This window comes from Oncorhynchus tshawytscha, linkage group LG07, assembly GCF_018296145.1.
Source record: "Oncorhynchus tshawytscha isolate Ot180627B linkage group LG07, Otsh_v2.0, whole genome shotgun sequence".
Classification (NCBI taxonomy): Eukaryota; Metazoa; Chordata; class Actinopteri; order Salmoniformes; family Salmonidae; genus Oncorhynchus; species Oncorhynchus tshawytscha.
The window spans coordinates 72704591-72726219 of NC_056435.1; the positions used below are offsets into that span (position 1 = coordinate 72704591).

Below are 21629 nucleotides of genomic sequence, written 5' to 3' on the forward strand. Positions count from 1 at the left end.
CTGCTCTTCTCTGTTCTGTTCTTCTCTGTTCTGTTCTTCTCTGTTCTGTTCTTCTCTGTTCTGTTCTTCTCTGTTCTGTTCTTCTCTGTTCTACAGCGTAGCATGTCTCATTCTACTCCTAGCACTTCCTCTTTCCTTAGACAACAAAAAAAACAGGCTGTTCCAAAGGCAAGATGACAAGCTTCCCAAACCACTGAGGAGAGGAGACAGGGCTTCTTCCTCTTCCTCTTCCTGTCAACCCTCTGCGAGACCAACAGAGCTCTACAAGCCAAGCAGACTTCCATTTGGCCTCTGATCTGTCCCTGTCCACGCACCGTCAGTCCACCATCCCAGGCTATATGCTGTCAAAGCCAGCCAGCCAATCTCTGAAGAGAAGAGAAAAACATTCACATCCAAGATGGCTGCTCAAGTCACGCCCCCCCCCCACCACCCCTTCATGTAGATTCCAGCGTGTCGAGCTGGAACACGTTGTGATTGGTTGGCGTGGTGAAAAACAGTTGGTCATTGGTGGAGGAACGGTTGTCACACGGGCTATTGAGACCCAATGTTCTCTCAAAATCCAAGAGCTGACCCATGAAGTTGAAGTTGGGTGAGATGTTGGACTTCTTCTGTTTCACAAAGTCGTACGCGTCGTTGAGCGACAGGTTGAGCTTCTGCATCAGGTAGGCCACGGTTACCGTTACCGAGCGACTGATCCCTGCCAGGCAGTGCACCAGGATACCACACTTTTTGGAACGAGCTTCGTCTGGAGGGGTTAGAGAAAAGATAGAGGTACAGATTAGTTTTATGTGTTTGAGACGCAACACCATTTAGAGTTACACCAACTCCACCTCTCTGGTTTCTAGAGTTTATAATGAGGGAACAGCTACATCAACTCCTCCTCTCTGGTTTGAGGAGTTTATAATGAGAGAACAGCTACAACAACTCCTCCTGCCAATTTCAAAGATGTTACTGAGTTACAGTTCATATAAGGAAACCAGACAATTGAAATAAATTAATTAGGCCCTCATCAATGGATTTCACATGACTGGGCAGGATGGGTGGGCCTGAGAGGGCATAGCCAGGATCAGTGAATCAGAACGAGTTTTTCTCCACAAAAGGGCTTTAATACAGACATAAATACTTCTCAGTTTCATCAGCTGTCTGGGTGGCTGGTCTCAGACAGGTGAAGAAGCCAGATGTGGAGGATTGGCGTGGTTACACGTGGTCTACTGTAAGGCTGGTTGGACGTACTGCCAAATTCTCTAAAACGACATTGAGTCGGCTTATGGTAGAGAAATGAACATTACATTCTCTGGCAGCAGCTCTGCTGGACATTCCTGCAGTCAGCATGCCAATTGCACGCTCCCTCAAAACTTGAGACATCCGTGGCATAGAGTTGTGTGACAAAGCTGAACATTTTAGAGAGGCCTTTTATTGTCCCGAGCACAAGGTGCACCTGTGTAATGATGATGCTGTTTAATCAGCAAAGGTGAAATACTCACTAACTAGGATGTAAACAAATTGATGCACTAAATTTGAGAGAAATTAGCTTTATGTGCGTCTGGAACATTTCAAGAATCTTTCATTTCAGCTCATGAAACAAGGGACCAATTATATTTTGTTCAGCATATATTGGGTTATTTTACAGCTGGTTAAGACACCTACATAAGTGTCAAAACCCACATTTATTCAAATATGTTGTTTTCCCCCTGCCAAGACGTTTCCTTTTGTTTGAAAATCTGGAGCAGTGGTAACGCCACCTTTGGAGTGATGAATCACGCTTCACCAACTGGCAGTCTAACGGACAAATCTACGTCTAGCGGATGCCAGGAGAACACTTCCTGCCTCAATGCACAGTGCCAACTGTAAAGTTTGGTGGATGAGAAATAATGGTCTGGGGCTGTTTTTCATGGTTCGGGCCCTTTAGTTCCAGTGAAGGGAAATTTTAACACTACAGTATACATTGACATTCTAGACAATTCTATGCTTCCAACTTAGTGGCAACAGTTTGGGGAAGGCCCTTTCCTGTTTCAGCATGACAATGCCCCTGTGCACAAAGCGAGGTCCATACAGAAATGGATTGTCGAGATCGGTGTGGAAGAACTTGACTGGCCAGCACAGAGCCCTGACCTCAACCCCCATCAAACACCTTTGGGATGAAATGGAACGCTGACTGCGAGCCAGGCCTTTATCGCCCAACATCAGTGCCTGACCTCACTAGTGCTCTTGGGCTGAATGGAAGCAAGTCCCCACAGCAATGTTCCAACATCAAGTTGAAAGCCTTCCCAGAAGAGTGGAGACTGTTATAGCAGCAATGTTCCATCATCTAGTGGAAAACCTTCCCAGAAGAGTGGAGACTGTTATAGCAGCAATGTTCCATCATCTAGTGGAAAACCTTCCCAGAAGAGTGGAGGCTGTTATAGCAGCAATGTTCCATCATCTAGTGGAAAACCTTCCCAGAAGAGTGGAGGCTGTTATAGCAGCAATGTTCCATCATCTAGTGGAAAACCTTCCCAGAAGAGTGGAGGCTGTTATAGCAGCAATGTTCCATCATCTAGTGGAAAACCTTCCCAGAAGAGTGGAGGCTGTTATAGCAGCAATGTTCCAACATCTAGTGGAAATGAGTTGGATGAGCAGGTGTCCGCATACATTTGTTTGTCATGTAGTGTATTTCCCTAAACGTTGAGGAGCAAACCCCGCTACCGTCCGTTCCGGAGATCGACCAAGACCTTTAAATACTTCCTGACTCTGACTCGATCGTTCCACGTCACGTGTATTTCTTAAATACGGCACTTTCAAAACAAACAAGGCATCGGACATTCCAGAGCCAAACAAAAACTCCACATTCCCATGAAGCTGAAGAGGGGAAAACACTGGATATTCCTTGGGGATGGGAGAAGGTACGTCTAGTAGACTGATTACTGAAATACTGAAACTAACGTCAAATCGTCTGATCTGAAGTACTGAAACTATCGTCAGAATAGTCTGATCTGGAATACTGCTACTAAAAATAAATAGTCTGATCTGGAATACTGCTACTAAAAATAAATAGTCTAATCTGGAATACTGCTACTAAAAATAAATAGTCTAATCTGGAATACTGCTACTAAAAATAAATAGTCTGATCTGGAATACTGCTACTAAAAATAAATAGTCTGAGCTGTAAAATTGAAAGTCTGATCTGAAATACTGAAACTAACAACTAATAATCTGATGTTAAATACTAAAAGTCTGATCTGAAATACTGAAACTAACAACTAATAATCTGATGTTAAATACTAAAAGTCTGATCTGAAATACTGAAACTAACAACTAATAATCTGATGTTAAATACTAAAAGTCTGATCTGAAATACTGAAACTAACAACTAATAATCTGATGTTAAATACTAAAAGTCTGATCTGAAATACTGAAACTAACAACTAATAATCTGATGTTAAATACTAAAAGTCTGATCTGAAATACTGAAACTAACAACTAATAATCTGATGTTAAATACTAAAAGTCTGATCTGAAATACTGAAACTAACAACTAATAATCTGATGTTAAATACTAAAAGTCTGATCTGAAATACTGAAACTAACAACTAATAATCTGATGTTAAATACTAAAAGTCTGATCTGAAATACTGAAACTAACAACTAATAATCTGATGTTAAATACTAAAAGTCTGATCTGAAATACTGAAACTAACAACTAATAATCTGATGATAAATACTAAAAGTCTGATCTGAAATACTGAAACTAACAACTAATAATCTGATGTTAAATACTAAAAGTCTGATCTGAAATACTGAAACTAACAACTAATAATCTGATGTTAAATACTAAAAATCTGATCTGAAATACTGAAACTAACAACTAATAATCTGATGTTAAATACTAAAAGTCTGATCTGAAATACTGAAATGTACTATGAAATTGCACATAACAACTCTAAGCAAAGCTCTCTGTTATTATCCCTTGTGTATAGTCGTGACTCAACTGTCGTGACTAACCAGTATTCCTACACTGTGTAGTGGGATTGAGTCAACAGTCAAGAAAATCTTCTTGGGTTTTCTATTGATACTTCGAATACGAGGTGAAAACGAGTCTATATTGGTAGACATTGTGTTGTGCCTCTGAGAAAGTGAAGAGAAACTCTCTGAAAATAGTTATGCATCTCAAATAGCACCCTATTCCCTACATAGTGCACTACTTTAGACCAGGACCCTATTCCCTATATAGTGCACTACTTTATACCAGGGCCCTATTCCCTATATAGTGCACTACTTTAGACCAGGACCCTATTCCCTATATAGTGCACTACTTTAGACCAGGACACAATTCCCTACATAGTGCACTACTTTAGACCAGAGCCCTACATAGTGCACTACTATAGACCAGGGCCCTATTCCCTATATAGTGCACTACTTTAGACCAGGGCCCTATATAGTGCACTACTTTAGACCAGGACCCTGTTCCCTATATAGTGCACTACTATAGACCAGGGCCCTATTCCCTATATAGTGCACTACTTTAGACCAGGACCCTGTTCCCTATATAGTGCACTACTATAGACCAGGGCCCTATTCCCTATATAGTGCACTACTTTAGACCAGGGCCCTATTCCCTATATAGTGCACTACTTTAGACCAGGACACAATTCCCTACATAGTGCACTACTTTAGACCAGAGCCCTACATAGTGCACTACTATAGACCAGGGCCCTATTCCCTATATAGTGCACTACTTTAGACCAGGGCCCTATATAGTGCACTACTTTAGACCAGGACCCTGTTCCCTATATAGTGCACTACTTTAGACCAGGACACAATTCCCTACATAGTGCACTACTTTAGACCAGAGCCCTACATAGTGCACTACTATAGACCAGGGCCCTATTCCCTATATAGTGCACTACTTTAGACCAGGGCCCTATATAGTGCACTACTTTAGACCAGGACCCTGTTCCCTATATAGTGCACTACTATAGACCAGGGCCCTATTCCCTATATAGTGCACTACTTTAGACCAGGACCCTGTTCCCTATATAGTGCACTACTATAGACCAGGGCCCTATTCCCTATATAGTGCACTACTTTAGACCAGGGCCCTATTCCCTATATAGTGCACTACTTTAGACCAGGACCCTATTCCCTATATAGTGCACTACGTTAGACCAGGACCCTATTCCCTACATAGTGCACTACTTTAGACCAAGGCCCTATATAGTGCACTACTATAGACCAGGGCCCTATTCCCTATATAGTGCACTACTTTAGACCAGGGCCCTATTCCCTATATAGTGCACTACTATAGACCAGGACCCATAGGTAATAGGGTACCATTTGGGACTCATCCCAGGCATGACCATGAGGAGGATATTAATAAACCTGTCTTGAATGTGGTATAAGCTTCCAAAAGGCTTTTCTCTCCTGCCAAATATCACTGTGACTTCATTTCTTTTCACGTTGTGTTTCACTGTCATACAATAGAAGTGATTGTTGTTTTAATGTTAATGTTAATTAATGTTTTAACCCAGTGTTTCTTCATGAAGAGACCCTGAACAATAACAAGGAGACCCATGATGATCGTGTAGCTTTAAAAGCCTTCATAAACACACCATGAATGTGTTACAAATCATCTATAACCGTATGTCATGCTAATGAAGAGACCCTGAACAATAACAACGAGACCCATAATGATCGTGCAGCTTTAAAAGGCTTCATAAAGCCTTCATAAACACTACATAAATGTGTTACAAAGCATCTATAACCGTATGTCATGCTTTATAAAAGGGTTCATAAAGCCTTCATAAACACTACATAAATGTGTTACAAAGCATCTATAACCGTATGTCTTTATAAAAGGGTTCATAAAGCCTTCATAAACACTACATAAGTGTTACAAAGCATCTATAACCGTATGTCATGCTTTATAAAAGGCTTCATAAATGTGGAATAACCGTGTGATATAACTTACTATGACAAACCTGTGCTTTATAAAGGGTGACCTAAGCATTGCTTAGTAAAGGAGGCTTAACAAATCACTTATAACCCTGTCATGCATCTTGGTAGAGCATTGCAATGTCAGGATATTGAATTCAACTCGCGGGACCAACCATAAGTAGGATTGCACAACCTCTATCCATCTTGGGTGCATAGTCAATATTGGACCTGACCTCAACTTCCCCCACAATGCTGTGCTGCAGGGTGACACATACTCTAAAGTGCAGGAAAGGAAGGCCCAGAGAGGAAGGAAGGCCCAGAGAGGAAGGAAGGCCCAGAGAGGAAGGAAGGCCCAAAGTTCATTAAGAGTTATCAGCATCAGAAATTGCAGCCCAAATAAATGCTTCACAGAGTTCATGTAACAGACACATCTCAACATCAACTGTTCAGAGGAGACTGTGTGAATCAGGCCTTCATGGTTGAATTGCTGTAAATAAACCACTACTAAAGGACATCAATAAGAAGAAGATACTTTCTTGGGCCAAGAAACACGAGCAATGGATGTTAGACTGGTGGAAATCTGTCCTTTGGTCTGATGAGTCCAAATTTTTGATTTTTGGTTCCAACCGCCGTGTCTTTCTGAGACACAGAGCTGGTGAACGGATGATCTCCGCATGTCTGGTTCCCACCGTGAAGCATGGAAGAGGAGGTGTGATGGTGCTTTGCTGGTGACACTGTCTGTGATTTATTTAGAATTCAAGGCACACTTAACCAGCATGGCTACCATAGCATTATGCAGCGATATGCCATCTCATCTGGTTTCACTTAGCGGGACTATCAATTGTTTTTCAACAGGACAATAACCCAACACACCTCCAGGCTGTGTAAGGGCTATTTGACCCCAAGAAAGAGAGTGATGGAGTGCTGCATCAGATGACCCGGCCTCCACAATCACCCGACCTCAACCCAATTGAGATGGCTTGGGATGAGTTGGACCGCAGAGTGAAGGTAAAGCAGCCAACAAGTGCTCAGCATATGTGGGAACTCCTTAAAAACTGGCAAAGGGCAAAGGGTGGCTACTTTGAAAAATCTCAAATATAAAATATATTTTTTGATTTGTTTAACACTTTTTTGGTTACTACATGATTCCATGTGTTATTTCATAGTTTTGATGTCTTCCCTATTATTCTACAATGTAGTAAAAATAAAGAAACCCCTGGAATGAGTAGGTGTGTCCAAACTTTAGACTGGTACTGTATAAGCCTGGGACATCAACCATTCTAAACTAGCCTTAATGGGAGTGACCATAGAATTCTATAGGAGTGACCTCACTGAGTAAAGGATTTGTCATCATCACGAATAACACAGTTAAAAAGTCATAATTATGATTAAACCCTGCCCATTACCAAAATGTATCTTCTTAAAATGTGATTTTAACCCCTAACCTAAAAGCCACACTTTTTCTCCCCAATTTCGTGATATCCAATCGGTAGTTACAGTCTTATCTCATCGCTGCAACTCCCGTACGAACTCGGGAGAGGCCAAGGTCGAGAGCCATGCGTCCTCCGAAACATGACCCTGCCAAGCCGCGCTGCTTCTTGACACACTGCTTCGCTTAATGCGGAAGCCAGCCGCACCAATGTGTTGGAGGAAACACCGTACATCTGGCTACCGTGTCAGCGTGTATGCTCAGGGCCGGCCCTCCACAAGGAGTCGCTAGAGCAATGGGACAAGGACGTCCCGGCCGGCCAAACCCTCCCATAACCTGGACGATGCTGGGCCAATTGTGCGCCGCCTCATCGGTCTCCCGGTCGCGGCCGGCTGCGACACAGCCTGGGATTGAACCAGGGTCTGTAGTGACGCCTCCAGCAATGCGATGCAGTAACTTAGACCGCTGTGCCACTCGGGAGGCCCCATGAAGGCCAAGTTTGATGCATTGGTCCACCAGACCTTCATTTGGGTGAAAGTGTCTGGGAATGAGATTCGTTGTAATGTGACTAACATGACTTCACTTTAGAGTGTATTCCAATCCTTCACCACAACAGGTCCCCCTTTATAAAGCACATGTTTATATCATATTTGACATAGTGGGTTACGTCACATTTGACCTTGGTGATTACGTCACAGTTCTGCCACATTTATGAACCCTTTATAAAACCACGACATACGGTTATAGATGCTTTGTAACACATTTATGTAGTGCTTATAAAGGCTTTATGAAGGCTTTATAACATGAATGTGATTTAAAGAGGGACCGAATAATACCAGTAATTCACATAACTATAAGGCTAATTTGGGGAATGATGTCTGTCAAGTAATGTTTGAGATTATGTTCTGTCCATTCAGCCATCTTGAGGTTTTTATCTTCTGACTGAAGGCTAGTAGCCATGTCAGACAACCACATTACAGAAATGGAATAAGGTAACGGAAAAGGTCATGGAATACGGTAATGGAAAAGGTCATGGAATACGGTAACGGAAAAGGTCATGGAATACGGTAACGGAAAAGGTCATGGAATAAGGTAACGGAAAAGGTCATGGAATAAGGTAACGGAAAAGGTCATGGAATAAGGTAACGGAAAAGGTCATGGAATACGGTAACGGAAAAGGTCATGGAATAAGGTAACGGAAAAGGTCATGGAATAAGGTAACGGAAAAGGTCATGGAATAAGGTAACGGAATACGGTAACGGAATAAGGTAACGGAAAAGGTAACGGAATACGGTAACGGAATACGGTAACGAAAAAGGTAATGGAATAAGGTAACGGAAAAGGTAATGGAATAAGGTAATGGAATAAGGTAACGGAAAAGGTCATGGAATAAGGTAAAGGAATACGGTAACGGAATACGGTAACGGAAAAGGTAATGGAATAAGGTAACGGAAAAGGTAATGGAAAAAGGTAATGGAATACGGTAACGGAAAAAGGTAATGGAATACGGTAACGGAAAAGGTCATGGAATACGGTAACGGAAAATGTAATGGAATAAGGTAACGGAATAAGGTAATGGAATAGACGTGTGGACTCTTAGACAACATTAGCATGAAGTCTTTGCCGTCTCTGTGTTACAGTAGACGAAGAAGCTGGCATCAACCAAAACAACCCTAACCTCTAGGTGCAGTGGAGGATAACACCCATCATTAAAAACTAAAGTCTTCACAATGGTTCTCAGGATGACCTGGCCTACTTCATTCATAGATTCCCTTCCGTAGTATAATGAGTGTGCTAGAAACCTGTAGGCCAACTTTTGATGAGTTAATTAAAAAAAGGTCCTCTCTGTGGTTTGATAATAATATAATCCCGCCTATGACTCAGATCAAGCCATGACTCTTTCATGGTGTGAAATGAGGCGTGTAGCAGGAAATACCACAAACCGCTCAGAATACATAAATCAACTCAGAGTTCAATATTGTTCATTTGGAGGGTAAAGCACGGTTTTGTTCCTTTGGAGGGTTGAAGCAACGTTTTGTTGCATCTGAGATAGGGCTAGTTAGCTTAAGTTGCTGACTAATAAATCTATATTATATGTTTTGAGTATGTACTTATCAATCTATATGTTTTAAACAATAAGATTTATACGATATGTTTAAGGCAATAACAACCGTTATTGTACGGGCGACAGGAAGCCCAACGAAAAGGTTCCTAGTTCGAATCCCCAAGCTGACTAGGTGAAAAATCAGTCACTTAATCCTAATTGCTCTTGTGTAAATTCCTCTGGATAAGAGGGTCTGCTAAATGACTTAAGATTTTTTTTTTAAATATATATAATAATAAATGTATAAATCTATATGTTTTAAGCTAAAATATGTTTTATTGTACTTAGTAATAAGACAACTATTTGGCTCATCCCTCAATAGATATGAGGCACAATAAACGTTTGATTCATCTATTGATGCCTAATTTAGTGTTAAATGAATCGTTATTTAACCTGAATGTTGGTGAAATGACAGCAAGGATACACAGGCCCTGTCTACACTTGACAGTTCATGCAGCTTTAGCATTCTGATCTTATGAGTTCTGATCCTGGCATTCTGAACACGTCATGCGTCTACACCTACATTAAATGTGTCTACCGTGTCCACAGTGTGTCCTGATTCCCTTTTCCAGCGCTATATTCAAATGCCAGTGTCTACTCCACAAATGGTGGAATAGGCTAAATATGATAATAACACCACAACTGATGGCATTAGCTAACTAGCCAGCTAACTACAGTAGCTAACTAGCCAGCTAACTACAGTAGCTAACTAGCCAGCTAACAACTGTAACTAACTAGCCAGCTAACCAGCATAGCCCCGCCTTATCTCAGCTCACTGGTCACCATAGCAGCACCCACACGTAGCACGTGCTCCAGCAGGTATATCTCACTGGTCATCCCCAAAGCCAACTCCTCATTTGGCCACCTTTCCTTCCAGTTTTCTAATGCCAATGCCTGGAACAAATTGCAAAAATCACTCAAGCTGGAGACTATATCTCCCTCACTAACTTTAAGCATCAGCTGTCAGAGCAGCTTACCGATCACTGCACCCGTACACAGCCCATCTGTAAATAGCCCACCCAACTACCTCATCCTCATATTGTTTTTTTGCTCCTTTGCACCCCAGTATCTCTACTTGCACATTCATCTTCTATACATCTATCACTACAGTGTTAAATTGCTGAATTGCAATTATTTCGCCACTATGGCCTATTTATTGCCTTACCTCCCTAATCTTACTTTATTTGCACACACTGTATATAGATTTGTATATTGTGTTATTGACTGTACGTTTGTTTATTCCATGTGTAACTCTGTGCTGTTGTTTGTGTCGCACTGCTTTGCTTTATCTTGGCCAGGTCGCAGTTGTAAATGAGAACTTGTTCTCAACTAGCCTACCTGGTTAAATAAAGGTGAAATAAAAAAATTAAGGTGAAATGAATAAAAAAATAAAAATAAGACAGTAAACTCCAACGGATCTGTAAAAGACTGTAAACTCCAAATGATCTGTAAAAGCATCCAAATGAGGCCGCTTATACTCACCAATGAAAGAAATGGCCTCTGGGAAAAACTGCGAGAGATTTTGGCTCCAGTGATCGGAGATGGGGATCTGTTTGTACTTGAAGTCTCCGTCGTGTTCAAACATGTTGGGCAGGTTGGGCGTGACGTTCAGAATGTACTTAATATTATACTTCCCCAGGATGTCCAGGTTGGTGGAGTCTTTGGCACAGCCCAGGTAGAGGTACGGTAAGATCTGGACCGGGAAGGCAGGCTGGTTGTTGGGGAGAGGGCTGCCCTCGGACTCGGTGGCGCTGACCGGTTCTCTGTCCGATGACTCCCCATCAGAACAGTCAGAGCTGATCCTCAGCCCGCCCAGACCCAGGACGGAGGCCGGCGGGGAGCTGCTGGGGCAGGAACAGTCCAGGTTGGTCTCACAGTGCTCAGGGTACTCGGTCTGGAACTTGTTGAAGCCACCTGGAAACAACAACAGAGACTAATTAGAATAAAATAGAATATAGTAGAGTAAAATACAATATAACTATTGTCCTGGAAACAACAACAACACATAGATGGATCAGAATCCAAATATAAGAATATAATAGAGTAGAATAGAGTAGAATTGAATATAGAGAGTAGAATATAGTTGAGTAGAATTGAATAGAGTAGAATATAGTTGAGTAGAATTGAATAGAGTAGAATATAGTAGAGTAGAATAGAAGTAGAATATAATATAATAGGATAGAATAAAGTAGAATATAATAGAGTAGAATATAGTAGAGTAGAATTGAATAGAATATAGTAGAGTAGAATATAGTTGAGTAGAATTGAATATAGTAGAGTAGAATTGAATAGAGTAGAATATAGTAGAGTAGAATAGAAGTAGAATATAATATAATAGGATAGAATAAAGTAGAATATAATATGAGTAGAATATAGTAGAGTAGAATTGAATAGAGTAGAATATAGTAGAGTAGAATTGAATAGAGTGGAATATAGTAGAGTAGAAGAAAGTAGAATATAATATGAGTAGAATATAGTAGAGTAGAATAGAAGTAGAATATAATATAATAGGATAGAATAAAGTAGAATATAATATGAGTAGAATATAGTAGAGTAGAATAGAAGTAGAATATAATATAATAGGATAGAATAAAGTAGAATATAATATGAGTAGAATATAGTAGAGTAGAATTGAATAGAGTAGAATATAGTAGAGTAGAATTGAATAGAGTGGAATATAGTAGAGTAGAAGAAAGTAGAATATAATAGAATAAAGTAGAATATAATATGAGTAGAATATAGTAGAGTAGAATTGAATAGAGTAGAATATAGTAGAGTAGAATTGAATAGAGTAGAATATAATAAAGTAGAATATAATATAACAGGGTAGAATATAGTAGAGCAGAATAGAATAAAGTAGAATATAATATAGTAGAATAGAGTAGAACAGAACAGAACGGAGTAGAATAGAATACAGTAGAATTGAGTAAAATAGAATACAATAGAATAGAGTAGAATGGAGTAGAATAGAATACAATAGAATCTAATATAATACAATAGAGTAGAATAGAATACAGTAGAATAGAATATAATACAATAGAGTAGAATAGAATACAGTAGAATCGAATATAATAGAGTAGAATATAATATAATAGAGTGGAATAGAATAAAGTAGAATATAAAAGAGTAGAATATAATATAATAGAGTAGAATACAGTAGAATATAATATAATAGAGTGGAATAGAATAAAGTAGAATATAATAGAGCAGAATATAATATAATAGAGTAGAATACAGTAGAATATAATATAATAGAGTGGAATAGAATAAAGTAGAATATAATAGAGTAGAATATAATATAATATAATAGAGTAGAATAAAGTAGAATATAATAGAGTAGAATACAGTAGAATATAATATAAAAGAGTAGAAACAAATAGAACCCCTGAAAACATAGCTACACAGAGCTGGGTCAGAATATGAGAAAGATTGTGCTACATGTTGTCATTTCACTTGTTCAAAAAGTCCAATACAGAGAAATGAAATTAGGAGCATAGAATACAACTTAATTGTCCAATGTGGAAGTCATCTCTGAGCGATGAAAGGTTGCGTAAACTTTTCATTTCATCTACTCTTATCAGTAGTGAGATTTGAGATGTTCTTGTTATGTTGTGTTGCTACCCATGCTGTGTTGTCATGTGTTGCTGCCCTGCTACGTTGTTGTCTCAGGTCTCTCTTTATGTAGTGTTGTGTTGTCTCTCTTTATGTAGTGTTGTGTTGTCTTAGGTCTCTCTTTATGTAGTGTTGTGTTGTCTTAGGTCTCTCTTTATGTAGTGTTGTGTTGTCTTAGGCCTCTCTTTATGTAGTGTTGTGTTGTCTTAGGTCTCTCTCTTTATGTAGTGTTGTCTTAGGTCTCTCTTCATGTAGTGTTGTGTTGTCTTAGGTCTCTCTTTATGTAGTGTTGTCTTAGGTCTCTCTTTATGTAGTGTTGTCTTAGGTCTCTCTTTATGTAGTGTTGTGTTGTCTTAGGTCTCTCTTTATGTAGTGTTGTCTTAGGTCTCTCTTTATGTAGTGTTGTGTTGTCTTAGGTCTCTCTTTATGTAGTGTTGTCTTAGGTCTCTCTTTATGTAGTGTTGTGTTGTCTTAGGTCTCTCTTTATGTAGTGTTGTCTTAGGTCTCTCTTTATGTAGTGTTGTCTTAGGTCTCTCTTTATGTAGTGTTGTGTTGTCTCAGGTCTCTCTTTATGTAGTGTTGTGTTGTCTCTCTTGTTGTCATGTGTTGCTGCCCTGCTACGTTGTTGTCTTAGGTCTCTCTTTATGTAATGTTGTCTTTGGTCTCTCTTTATGTAGTGTTGTGTTGTCTCAGGTCTTTATGTAGTGTTGTGTTGTCTCTCTTGTTGTCATGTGTTGCTGCCCTGCTACGTTGTTGTCTCAGGTCTCTCTTTATGTAGTGTTGTGTTGTCTTTGGTCTCTCTTTATGTAGTGTTGTCTTAGGTCTCTCTTTATGTAGTGTTGTGTTGTCTCAGGTCTCTCTTTATGTAGTGTTGTGTTGTCTCTCTTGTTCTGTGTGTTTTGTCCTATATTTATATTGGATTTATTTGTATTTTTTTAATCCCAAACCCTTGTCCCCGCAGGAGGCCTTTTGTCTTTTGGTAGGTTGTCATTGTAAATAATAATTTGTTCTTAACTGACTTGCCTAGTTAAATAAGGTTAAATAAAAAATAAATACAAGTTGTGTGTGTGTGGGTGTACACAGCATTTACCTATTCAAAGTGGTGAAATAAAAATACACTGTACCAAATCAAAAAACCTGATATGATGTACATGTGCCAGACAGGAACAGGATATGGACCTACTTCCTATTTTACTTGGTAAAAATAAATAAATAAATACTTATTTTCCACCATAATTTGCAAATAAATTCATTAAAAATCCTACAATGTGATTTTCTGGATTTTTTTTTCTCATTTTGTCTGTCATAGTTGAAGTGTACCTATGATGAAAATTACAGGCCTCTCTCATCTTTTTAAGTGGGAGAACTTGCACAATTGGTGGCTGACTAAATACTTTTTTGCCCCACTGTATATGTGCCAGACAGGAACAGGATATGGACCTACTTCCTATTTTACTTGGTAAAAATAAATGTATACTGATATATTATCACATTACATCCTATAACACAATAATAAACCCATCTCATACACTGATGTTTCCACTCCTTCAATACAAACGGTGAACATGTTGTTGTTGTTGTTGTTGCCCATGCTACAGACAGCTGTGAGATCCACTAATATTGGACTAGTACAGGCCTAGTGCATTACTTTGGTGAAAAACTTCCTGCAGCTAGTAGCTTACCGCTGATCTGATCTAAGGAGACATTAAACGTGACATAAAATGTTATGTGTGGACTTTTTTTGTGAATGACAGATGACAGTGAGCCTCAAACATGTAGGCCTATGGAATATTTCTCACAACTATTACAATGTTGTTCACAGTGACAATATAAGCCAATAACCGGCCTATGGGTCAGGACTGTAATGATTCTGTAATATTATTGTAATGAAACAGGAAGAGGGAGCAGGTCTTGAACCGTCGACCTTCTAGCCGAAGTCCAGCGCGCTATCGACTGTGCCGCTCGTGGTCCGCGCGTTAACATTACGATTAGGTTGCAGGTCTTTCTGTAACAGGGTTGGTTTATGTTTCCACTGCAGAAATATGTATTCGATGTTTATGTATTCCAATTGGTTGGTTTAATTTACATACCAATAAGGTGTTATGCCATTGGTCATGCTTGCCAATAGGGGGAGATCGTGAACGTCAATTCTTCTTAGTCTGATATTTCAATGCAAGCGGTCACATTCTGAAATACTATATTCTATTTTCATATTTACAATGTGTAAGAGTTCACTGTGTACATGTCCTTAATGAATTTATCTAATTAACACTTTGTTCTAGCTAGCTATTTGTGTAGGTAGCTATCAAGTAAACACAATATATGTGTGTACATACCCGTTAGATATTGGGGGACATCCTCGGATGTGCTTTTGGATGTTTTTGCTGTAATTGTCAAATTAGCTCCCTGCTAACTCAGTATTATGCATGCTCTAATTGTAATTGTCAAATTAGCTCCCTGCTAACTCAGTTATTATGCATGCTCTAATTGTAATTGTCAAATTAGCTCCCTGCTAACTCAGTTATTTCCATACCAATGGAAGAAACACGAATTGACAGCCATCAACATACTGGTGCCCTGCTAATGTACTTCCTCGTGTCTATCGTCAGGTACTTACATAACGGATGTGAAACGGCTAGCATGTTAGTGGTGGTGCGCGCTAAATAGAGTTTCAATCGGTGACGTCACTTGCTCTGAGACCTTGAAGTAGTGGTTCCCCTTGCTCTGCAAGGGCCGCGGATTTTTTAAATTTTTTAAAAATGTTTTATTTCACCTTTATTTAACCAGGTAGGCTAGTTGAGAACAAGTTCTCATTTGCAACTGCGACCTGGCCAAGATAAAGTGTAGCAATTTGACACATACAACAACACAGAGTTTTGTAGGGCGATGGGTAACGATGCTTCGTGGGTGACTGTTGTTAATGTGTGCAGAGGGTCCCTGGTTCGCGCCCGGGTATGGGCGAGGGGACGGTCTAAAGGTATATTATATTTTGTACAGTTTTTGTCATTGTTGTGATGTTTAATTACAAAATATCTAGTCTGATATTGACATGCAAGCGACGAATCCAGAGTCTACAGCCATCAACATAGTATTGTCCAGCACATCTAATCATAATCATAGGTCTACAGCATCTAATGTGCCTCCTTGTGTTTATCGTCAGAATAAACACCAATCAACTGGGGCCGCTGGCTGGAGAGTCCTTTCTTTCAAATCAACATCGCAAGAGAGTTCTACAAAGTACATTCACATCTGTTACGCTGATGCTGAGACATTTGTTACATTAGTAGCTAGTCTCTTCTGCCCTGAAGAAGTGGTTCCTGAATATCAGACAAGTGAATCTGAAACATGTTTGGATTATTTTCCTACACACATGAGATAGGACATGAATAGGCCTATGACAAGAACGGTGTTGATTGTGTGGTATAAATAATAGAGTTTTTATATAGCCTAGACTAGTTTCAGACAGCACACAGAGAAGAAATAGTTTCTGTTCTGTTCATTCATGAAATGCACGTCTTTTCCAGAAGAAGCACTTGACAACATGGCGGAGCCATTTTAGAACATTAATTGAAAACATATTTGTTTTGGCCAACATTCTTTCAAAGTTAAAACCCTCAAATAATGAATATAACATATGTACTCTATTAGATTAACAATCGAAAATCCGGTTGAAACACTATGATTCTTACTACTGTCACGGTGTGGGAATATAAGCGAATATTTGACAATAGAATAAGTTACTTTCACGACTGCTTATTATTTATAGGCTTTCGTGAAGGGGAAGGGGAATTAAACATCGAGATAAATATTATTAGTTTCATTATCTTGAAGCACTTGAGGAAAATATAAGCCTTTATTTTATTTTTTTTACACATTATTACATATGAACCGTGGCTGCCTTCCGTTGACTTTTCATTTAGACAAGAAATATTTGACAACTTTAATATGATAAAGAATACAATCAAATAGCCACTCCATAGTCGATAATAACATTATAGCGAGAGGGAAACGAACGGATCCATAGTTGCATTCCGCTGCCTTGAATGAGCTACAATGTAACTTTGCGCTAAAGTCCATTTGTGTAACTGTTTCATTAGACGAAGAGTCTAGCTAGTCTCCGAACTCGGTCACGTAGGAATAGAATATAAATTGTGCTTTAAGTCGATTTGTTGTTGTTGTTGTTGACAAGTAGCCTAGTCTTTAGACGTTGAAAATGTACCAGGAAACTGAAAATAAAATAATACGAGAACATAAAAACAAAAACAAATCTAAAAGATCGAAGAAGTTCATTCTCACCTTCCAGGTAGAAAGCCTTACAACCTTCATCTCGGAGCTTTTGCAACAGCAAGCCGAGAACAGAGCTCGCCACCCCGGTCTCCTGCCAGTCCGTAGTGGCCTCGTCATAGAGAAGAACCATGTCTGTCTTGCACCGCTTCACGAATTTCTCCTTATCCTCGTTGTTGGGGATGATGGACCGGATCGGTAGATTCCCCTTCTTCAGTCTCCGCAGCATCAAACCGGGAATCGTCAGGTTGATGGCCGACTCAATGTGCGACGATTCGTAAAGCTCGTGAGATCGGCAGTCCAGCAGCAGTAGTGAGCTCACCCCGAGCCCGGACTCCAGTTCTTCTTGAAGCCATTCCACACTTTTACTCGACATAATCTCTGTCACGTCCCGGGAACCGTTCCAAAGATTAATTTTCATTAGGGAAATGTGGAGATGGCTCTTTGCAGTAACATGAGGAGGGAAATACAAATCACGGCGCTAAACTTCTACTGCTGTGGATAAGGACAGAACCGAGTCCGCTCTGATCACTTTCGTCCACCGATACAGTAGTACCGCTGCTCGCCAAGGCTGGTAGACGGAATGAACACACCACCAGGCTTGAACACATTAAAGATATTTTATTTCAGTCCGTTGGCTAGAAATTATGCTGGGTTCATTCAGATGCCGTCGACGTCCATTTGACACTGCGGTCTTTTAAGCGGTCCTTTATTAATGAAAATGACCTATATCGCGTTATTATATAAATCTGATGAAAATGTGGATTCCGGATGAATCGTAGCTATAGCACATGTTTTTAACATGTTTGCCATTCGACCGCCTCCCGTATGTCATTTCCAGTAACCGCTGTGACAAGCAGGCTGAACTAAAAGGGGTTTGCAGAGAGTAGACATGTCACTGTGGAAGGAGGAGCTAGGCAACAGTTAAAGACGTAGCATACAGCATGGGAAAGGTTTTTCAACTTTCAGACATCATATCCCTCTCTCTCACCAATTTGGACAGCAACACATGGCCTAAAATATTACACTGATAATTAATTCAACCTTGTCGGATTCCTAGGGGGAAACCTAGTCTATTATAATCTCCAAATGCGTAATTGCGTCTAGACACCTTTTGGCACATAGGATATATGACAATGCCAATTCATAGGAGTAAAGCCATTGGACCATAACAACACCCCTTCTAAAAGTCCACATAGATGCTTTTCAATACAGAGATATTAGAAACTAAAGGACAACGCATAATGCTCTATCGATGGCTACAGAAGACTCAGATGCAGCCGGTTCCTCTTTAACAGATCTGCCCCACTCTGTCTCACCCTCCATCCTCTCTTTCACCCTCCCAACCTGATAAGAACATTCGTTATGAATGGACCGCCCCTCGATTGAAAAAAAATATCTCATGGTTGATCAAATCTGACTGAAATGAACCTGTAGTTGATCACAAGCAGACGTGTTGTCTGCTCTATTCTATTTCATTCTATGATATTCTATTACATTCTATTATATTCCATCCTATTCTATTTCATTCTATGATATTCTTTTCTAATCTATTACATTATATGCCATCCTATTCTATTTCATTCTATGATATTCTATTCTAATCTATTACATTATATTCCATCCTATTCTATTTCATTCTATGGTATTCTATTCTAATCTATTACATTATATTAAATTAGACTTGCCTGGTTGAATAAATGGAATACCATAGAATTTCCATAATTGACAAGTACAGTTTTACTGACCTACTCCTTTGGACAGCTAAGTAGCATATTTGTACAGTTGGGAGCCTACATCCACTGGTGGAGAGAGAAACTGTAGGATTTTACACACACCACACACACACACACACACACACACACACAGCTGCAGGACAGAAGGCGTAGAGACCCACTGACAGCAGACAATGGCTCTTTATCCCTCAGTCCCAATGACTTACAGTTACTTCAGACTCTCTGACAGCAAGCTCTTGTGTTTCCATCCCTCTCATCACAACCCCCCATGAACAATAAGTTACAGACTTGCCCACTGAGCGCTAACGCTACAAGCTACAGTTAGCCTCTCAACAATAAGATACAGACCTGCCCACTGAGCGCTAACGACAAATCAAAATCAAATCAAATTTTATTTGTCACATACACGTGGCTAGCAGATGTTAATGTGAGTGTAGCGAAATGCTTGTGTGTCTAGTTCCGACAGTGTAGTAATATCTAGCAAATATTCTAACAATTCCCCAACAACTACCTAATACACACTAGGCTAACTGTAGCTAGGCTAACTGTAGCCTAGTAGCATTAGTACTCATTGGGCAGGTCTGTAACTTATTGTTGAGAGGCTAACAGTTAGCCACTAAGCTAGCTACTGTTAGCCTCTCAACAATAAGATAAAGACCTGCCCACTGAGTGCTAATGCTTTTAGGCTAGCTACTGTATCACAGTGAGCTGTGACTGTTAGCCTTGCAAAACTGGGCCCTGGCTAAATGTCCACACCAAGAAGAATTATATAGAACCTTGTCAACTACGTCAGGTAGCCTACTGGTTAGAGCGTTGTGCCAGTAATTGAAAGGTTGCTGGTTCGAATCTCCGAGCTGACAATTTAAAAAAAATTGGCATTCTGCCGCTGAACAAGGCAGTTAACCCACTGTTCCCCATAAGGCTGTCATTGTAAATAAGAATTTGTTCTTAACGTACTTGCCTAGTTAAAATTAAGTGGTGATCCTAACTGACCTAAAACAGGGAATTTTTACTAGGATTAAATGTCAGGAATTGTGAAAAACTGAGTTTAAATGTATTTGACACTTCCGACTTCAACTGTATATACACACACATACATACATACTGTGTATATACATACAAGCACACTGTATACATGCATACATACATGTATACACACAAACACTGTAAATATACACATACATACAGTTGAAGTTGGAAGTTTACATACACTTAGGTTGGAGTCATTTAAACTCGTTTTTCAACCACTCCACAAATTTCTTGTTAACAAACTATTGTTTGGCAAGTCAGTTAGGACTTGGGTAGCCTAGTGGTTAGAGCGTTGGACTAGTAACCGAAAGGTTGCAAGTTCAAATCCCCGAGCTGACAAGGTACAAATCTGTCGTTCTGCCCCTGAACAGGCAGTTAAACCCATTGTTCCCCATAAGGCTGTCATTGAAAATAAGAATTTGTTCTTAACAGACTTGCCTAGTAAAATAAAGGTAAAATTACAAAAAAATAAATAAAATCTACTTTGTTCATGACACAAGTCATTTTTCCAACAATTGTTTACAGACAGATTATTTCACTGTATCACAATTCCAGTGGGTCAGAAGTTTACAGACTCTAAGTTGACTGTGCCTTTAAACAGCTTGGAAAATTCCAGAAAATAATGTCATGGCTTTAGAAAATTCTGATAGATGTTCACAGATAGTGTAATGTCTATCTGTCCGCCTCTGCCGACCACCGCAAAGGCCCCCGCCTTCAGCAGTGATTTAATCGGGGCTGCTACCTGGCCAAAACCCCGGATAATCCTCCGGTAGTAATTGGCAAACCCTAAGAACCGCTGCACCTCCTTCACCTTGGTTGGAGTCGGCCAATTACGCAAGGCCTTAATGCGGTCACACTCCATCACCACCCCTGAGGTGGAAATGCGATAACCCAGGAAGGAGACGGCTAGTTTGGAGAACACACACTTCTCAGCCTTGACGTATAGGTCATGCTCCAGCAGTCTACCAAGCACCTTGGGCACCAGAGACACATGCGCAGCGCGGGTGGCGGAAGCGATCAGAATATCATCGATATAGACAACCACGCCCTGCCCGTGCAGGTCCCTGAGAATCTCCCCTACAAAGGATTGAAAGTCGGCTGGAGCATTCTTTAACCCATACGGCATGACGAGGTACTCATAATGACCCGATGAGGTACTAAACACGGTTTTCCACTCACCTCCATCCAGAATACGCACCAGATTATACGCGCTCCTGAGGTCCAAATTTGTGAAAAACCGTGCTCCTGAAATGATTCCACCACCGTAGAGATGAGAGGTAGACTAAACCCCACCGTGATTTAGACCTCTATAATCAATGCACGGACGCAAACCTCCCTCCTTTACCTTCACAAAAAAGAAACTCGAGGAGACGGGTGAAATGGAGGGCCGAATGTACCCCTGTCCCAGAGCTTCCGTGATGTATGTCTCCATAGCCAACGTCTCCTCCTGCGACAACGGGTACACGTGACTCTTGGGAATCGCAGTGTTTACCTGTCGATGAGGTGGTAATTTAGTCGCCCT

The 21629-nt window shown here is 40.1% G+C and overlaps 1 protein-coding gene across 1 annotated transcript; it reads right to left on the minus strand.

The window, feature by feature from the left end:
• Positions 1 to 421: 421 nt before the first annotated feature.
• Positions 422 to 18207, minus strand: LOC112247812 (dual specificity protein phosphatase 7). Its single transcript, XM_024416634.2, has 3 exons — positions 17355 to 18207; positions 10929 to 11360; positions 422 to 745 (listed from the first exon to the last, which is right to left on the minus strand). The coding sequence occupies exons 1-3, from the start codon at positions 17761 to 17763 to the stop codon at positions 435 to 437; spliced, it is 1152 nt and encodes a 383-aa protein (XP_024272402.2). The 5' UTR covers positions 17764 to 18207; the 3' UTR covers positions 422 to 434.
• Positions 18208 to 21629: the final 3422 nt, after the last annotated feature.